The 6,000-nt window shown below is 45.4% G+C and overlaps 1 protein-coding gene across 1 annotated transcript in view; it reads left to right on the top strand.

The window, feature by feature from the left end:
* Nucleotides 1–6: 6 nt before the first annotated feature.
* The window catches only part of LOC311247679 (fatty acid CoA ligase Acsl3-like), a gene marked incomplete at its 3' end in the record, with an annotated part of 33,566 nt that continues 27,572 nt past the window's right edge, over nt 7–6,000 (top strand). Inside the window, exon 1 of the mRNA XM_084338690.1 lies at nt 7–57. Coding sequence (XP_084194816.1) covers nt 18–57 — 40 coding nt within the window. The remainder of the gene's footprint in view (nt 58–6,000) is intronic.

The following is a 6,000-nucleotide window of genomic DNA, read 5'->3' as shown; positions in this document are numbered from 1 at the left end:
GCATCAAGGTCCACAACATGGACGCCGTGCAGGAGATGGGCTCGAGGCCCGAGAACAGTAAGGACTACGCATTCGAACCGTGTACCGTACGGTACGACCCCCACGGTTCGGGGCGTCTGTGTATCGTACGGTTCAGATGACGCGCAAATAAAAAACTTAATTTGGCGTAGCCGGGAGAGGTGAGCGCTGGCTGCAGGCAGCAGCAGCACTGCAGCCAGGTGCTAGTCAGTTTGTGTAAAAATGGCAAGCACAATATAAATCAATCTTCATTACGACTTTAAAAACATAGCCATTAACATTACATAGGCCTACACACATCTTGCCATAGCGTTAGCAGTTTGTACAACACAACGCATGTTTTAACTATGGTAGCTAATACAGTCAATGAAATGTTACCGTAGCTACTAGCTAGCAGAGGAGGAAATGGGAGTCTGAGAGGCGGAGTGTTTAAAGACAATGATAGGAGTTTATTAAACATCCAAGAAGGCTAACATACAACTGTGTTTTACTAACTCCAACCGGGACTATTGCCGCTTTCCCACTGCATGTTGATGTTATGAACTCCTCCTAACGTTACCGGAGCTGAAGGTCCGTGACACTAAAATGTCCCTGCGGACCCGCCAACCCATAGATAGTTCCAACTCACCGAATTACGTAATCCACCACAGTTGCACTCAATATTTAAATAATGTTAGTCTAAATAAATGTAGACAGATAATGTACGTATTTTAAAAATAGAATGAACAGAGCAGTGTTGTTTTTAAACAGTACAGTGTGTGTGTTAGTTTGATGTGTGCTGCCATTTATCGATGGCCTTCTAATTTGTTTATTTATTTATTTTAAATAACAGTGACACTTTCCCTTTGATAAGAAATCCAGCCATATTCCTTTCATTGTATTTCAAATACTGCACTTTAATTTCAAGCAGAAAACGAATCTTTCCATTAAGAACTGACAATCAGGGAATTTAAACATGGTTGACATTGTTTTTTTGTGTTTATATTAAAGAAAGGAAAGTCTAGTGCTGGCTGAGCATATTGTTTGTTTGCACTAAGTTAATACTTTGACAAATGTAGCCTATATTTTTCAGTCAGTTCGGTCTTTGTGTGCCAAACATTATTTAAGGCTCTAAACACTGTAACACTGTAAACTTTTTTTTTTTTTTTCTTTTTTTTTATAAATGAGAAGCATGTTTAGATTTGAGTGTTAATTTTTTTTTTAATAAAAATGAACGTATATCGAACCGAACCGAAAACCGTGACCCCAAAACCGTGATACGAACCGAACCGTCCATTTTGTGAACCGTCCTATTAAGGACCATATCGGACTGTGGCCCGGATCTTCTTCACTCACAGAGGAAGTTCTGTAGCTTCTGCTGGGGATGTGCATGACTGACCCAAATCATTTTCCAATAGTCTACTGTTCTTAACTCATTCTGCGCCAGTCACGAGAAAAGTCGGGTTAACTCGCCCAACCGTTATATATCCATTCATTTTTCATCCATCCAGCCTGATGTTATCATTGGGAATGGGTCTGAGCTCGCAAAAGGGCAACTACCACCGCCTACGCCTTCCAGCCGGTATTGCACTCCATTAGAAATGGTGTAGTTTCTTTTCTGAGCCGTGGGGGTTTAAATACTCCGGCAGGACTAGCGATTACAACGATACATCTGCGATGCTACGAGGGCCATTTCATGTATGCACGAGGAGACATAATAATGATAATCTAGCGTTGATTTCAGGAAGATTCGGTAATCAGGTGAAAAATGACAACGTGATAAGTGTATTCCACTAAAACGCTATTATCGCGTCTTTTCCTGGGATTACTAAGAATCACAAACTATACTCATATTCAAAACTGTATCAAACGGAAATGTACGGATGAAAAAACAATCTGTTTTGTGCATGTTGACCTGAAGCAACTCACTGACAATCGACCCATAGCTATAATATAAGATATTTTAAGCACTCGCAAATCTCGCAGTCTCCCCATTGATTAAAGCGATGGCGCCCGACCCCTGCCGCTGATTGAGTTAAAGGTCCCCTATCTTATAAATGGCCTTTTCCAGTGGTTTGCATTGTTTTCTAGCAATGTGGGGTTGTACCAACAACACTGACTAGATGTGAAATCTCTACCCAGTCCCGTTTCTTTTAATATACTTGTTAGGGATGCCCCGATCACGTTTTTTGCCACCGATACCGATCACCGATCGTCGTGATCCATATCGGCCGATACCGATCCGATACCGATTGTTTTTGATTAAAAAGAAATTAAAAATTATTTTATATAAAAAGTTTTTATTTTTTATTTTTTTCATAAAATATATATATTATATAATTAGACTTGTACTTGTATTATCTGCGACTGCGAGACATCGCCACCACGCAACAAGTCAAAATGCTCACTATCTGCAAACAGCTCCACTGTCTGTGTGTACTCTAGTAGCCCAGCTCAAAAGGATTCTCCGGCGCTGCAGCGGGACCCCATTGGTAACGTTAAGTGCTTTGGTCGTTTCACATTCAGCAAGCCCTCAGCTATGTTATAAGACATTGATATCAAGAGCTATCTGTAGCTACTGCTAGCCGGCTAGATGACGTTAAGACAGAACTTTAGTTCAATGGGACATTTCGTTTTGAACAGTAAACGAACGTCAGCTAACGCAAGCTAACTGAGGTATGAACATGAACTACTAGACTTTCTGGATCATTTGTTGATATCAGGAGCTATCGGTAGCTAGCCGGCTAAATACCGTTAGACAATGCCTACTAAACGTGAATAGTTGACTGGGTAATTTTGTTTAAACAGTAACGATAGCTAGGTAGCTAATGTTAGCGCAGGTCGAATGCAGTGCACTACAGACTCGAGCAGAGGAGCCGCACCTCTTTGTTTACAAACTCTACACGGGGGCGGGCGGGGCTAGGGAGGAGGAGCAGCGGCAGTTTGCAGGTCGTGTGTGTCAGACAGACAGCGAGTGAGAGCTTCGCTTGATCGGTTTCCGCTATCGGCGAATATGACTAATTATCGGAATTCACAGATTGCATATTTATACTGAGTATCGGCCGATAACGATCGGTGGCCGATCGATCGGGGCATCCCTAATACTTGTGCTGTTCAAGTTGGTCATGAGCAGTAAAACTCCTGGTTTTATACATAAACAGATTGTTTTTAGTAATACTGTGCATGAGCAGGCAGGAACCCCCCCCCCACTTAAACGAGCCATTCTTAATTGACTCGCTCGCTGACGTGTGGAGGCGCTGATCTGCCACCGCCCGCCCACAATCAACTGTGATACGTTTATATGAGCAGCGAGTGGAAATAATGCAGACGCGGTTTCGACAGCAGAGACCTTCAGCTGTTCCACTCTCGGCACTTCCTCAAAAGTGTTGGACATCGACAGCATAGCTCCAGAGGGTTTATAAATCCCAGCCAACCCAATCACACACTAAGTCAGAGAAGACAGCAGCTTCGCGTTAGAAAAGGTGGGAGGGATTGGGACTCGGGGGGGATTGGGCTCTCGCTCTCTCTGGGCCCTTTCTCACTCACTCGTTCTGTCCGTACCGGTCGCGTACCGTCCTCATTCCGGGTCAGAGTGCGAACCCCCCCCCCCCCCTCTCCCCCCTCTAGTTTGTGTACACACTGCAGTCTTGGTTCGCTTCGGGTTCTGTTTACGGTTTGCCTTTTGAGCGTTTACGCTTGCCGTAGGCGATGATGTCACGTTCGAAAATGTAAACCGGAATGTCTTAACACGACTGCAGACTCTGGATGCTGATATAAAATGAACAAATTGCCAATAAATATGAAGTTATATTTGAACCTCTGTTCAAGTTTCAAGTTTCAAGTTTCTTTAATAGTTGTCATACAGAAGTACAGAATACTTTTGTACAAAATGCTTCTTACTGTTGCGCTCCAGAGACTGTGCATGACAAGATAAGTATGAAATAAAAACATAGTAAAAATTAGAAGAAAAAAAAAAAGAGGTCACAGTGTTCAGTTTAGACATATGTACAATGTTCGTAGACGTAGTTACCATACAATATACAATACTGTGCAGTGTACTAATATACAATACTATATAGTGCAAGGCATAAATGGACGAGGTGCAGTTTAGGTACAATTCACAGTAGGTGTACGAGTTGTAGTGCAAATCCTTTATCAATAAATATAAAGTGTAAGTGTGTTTGTGTGATCTAAAGTGTGGAGAGTGGGTGCTGCAGTGTGTTGTTTGTTTGAGTGAGTGTGTGTGTGCGTGTGGGTGTGTGTGCTGTGTGCATTTGATGGTTGTTGCATAGTGATTATTGTTCGTTTAGCGATTATTGTTCGTTTAGCAGCCTGATGGCCTGGGGATAGAAGCTCCTTCTGAGTCTTTCTGTGCTCGCCATAAGACTCCGGTATCGCTTGCCTGACGGCAGCAGTTCAAAGAGGCAGTTGTTCGGGTGGCTCGAGTCCTTAATAATTCTCTTAGCCTTCCCCTTGCACCGCTTGTTGTAAATGTTCTGGAGGGTGGGAAGCCCCCCTCTAATTGTGCGTTCGGCTGAACGTGTCACTCTTTGTAGTCTGCTACGGTCTTGTGCAGTGCTATTCCCAAACCAGGAGGTGATGTTGCCGGTCAGGATGCTCTCTATTGTACATGAGTAGAAGTTCCTAAGGATCTTCTGACTGACTTGGAACTTCCTTAGGCGCCTGAGGAAGTAGAGGCGTTGTCGTGCCTTCTTCACAACACTGTCAATGTGTGTGGTCCATGTCAAGTCCTCGGATATGTGGGCTCCGAGGTACTTGAAACTGTTCACTCTCTCAACTGGTGCCCCGTCGATGCTGAGGGGGCTGTAGTCCTTGACCCCCGACCTCCTGAAGTCCACAATCATCTCTTTTGTTTTGCTGACGTTCAGGGAGAGGCAGTTCTCCTGACACCACTGTGACAGGTTCTCTACCTCTTCCAGGTAGGCCCTTTCGTCGTTGGCAGAGATCAGGCCCACCACTACTGTGTCATCAGCAAATTTGATGATGGTGTTGTTGTTCCGCTGTGCTACGCAGTCATGTGTGTACAGGGAGTAGAGGAGGGGGCTCAGAACACAGCCCTGGGGGGCCCCTATGTTGAGCGTGATGGATGAGGAGGTGCAGTTGCCGGCTCTTACCACCTGGGGTCTGCCCGTCAGGAAGTCCAGGACCCACTGGCACAGGTCATAGTTCAAGCCCAGGTCCCTGAGCTTGGCTATGAGTTTGGAGGGGACTATGGTATTGAATGCTGAGCTGTAGTCGATGAACAGCATTCTCACATAGTTCCCCTTCCTCTTGTCCAGATGTGATGCTGCTGTGTGCAGCACATGGGCTATGGCGTCCTCCGTGGACCTGTTGGGGCGATATGCAAATTGCAGAGGGTCCAGGTTGATGGGGAGGGAGGAACAGATGTAGCCCTTCACTAGCTTCTCAAAGCACTTCATGGCTATGGAGGTGAGGGCTACAGGGCGGTAGTCGTTGAGGCAAGCGGGCGTAGATTTTTTGGGTACAGGGATGATGGTGGACTTCTTCAGACAGGTGGGGATGACGGCCTGTTCCAAGGACAGGTTGAAGATGTCAGTGAATACCGGGGCCAGTTGGTCGGCACAGACTTTTAGGACGCGGCCGGGGATGCCGTCCGGTCCTGCTGCCTTCCTGATATCCACTTTTTTAAAGATCCGTCTCACCTCATGCTCTGTTACCCTGAACACTGAGTCTCCATCAGCAGACCCCCCCCCCCCCATTGCCGTGGTTTGTAGGCTGGTGTTGTTATTCACAGCCTCAAACCTCGCATAGAAGGAGTTGAGATCATTTGCTAAGGAGATGTCACTGTTCAGTTTGAGGGGGGTTCCTTTGTAGTCTGTCATTGTTCTGAGGCCCTGCCACATGCCTCTAGAGTCAGCCTGTTCAAACTGAAGTTCAACTTTATCCCTGTAACGCCGTTTTGCCTCTATTACTGCTCTCCTGACGTTGTATCTTGCCATCTTGTGTTCTTCCATGTTGCCT

The sequence above is a fragment of the Notolepis coatsorum genome (genome assembly GCF_963971535.1).
Source record: "Notolepis coatsorum genome assembly, contig: SCAFFOLD_1382, whole genome shotgun sequence".
Taxonomy (NCBI): domain Eukaryota; kingdom Metazoa; phylum Chordata; class Actinopteri; order Aulopiformes; family Paralepididae; genus Notolepis; species Notolepis coatsorum.
Note: the sequence above shows the minus strand (reverse complement) of the source record. Positions and strands in the feature narration are given on the sequence as shown.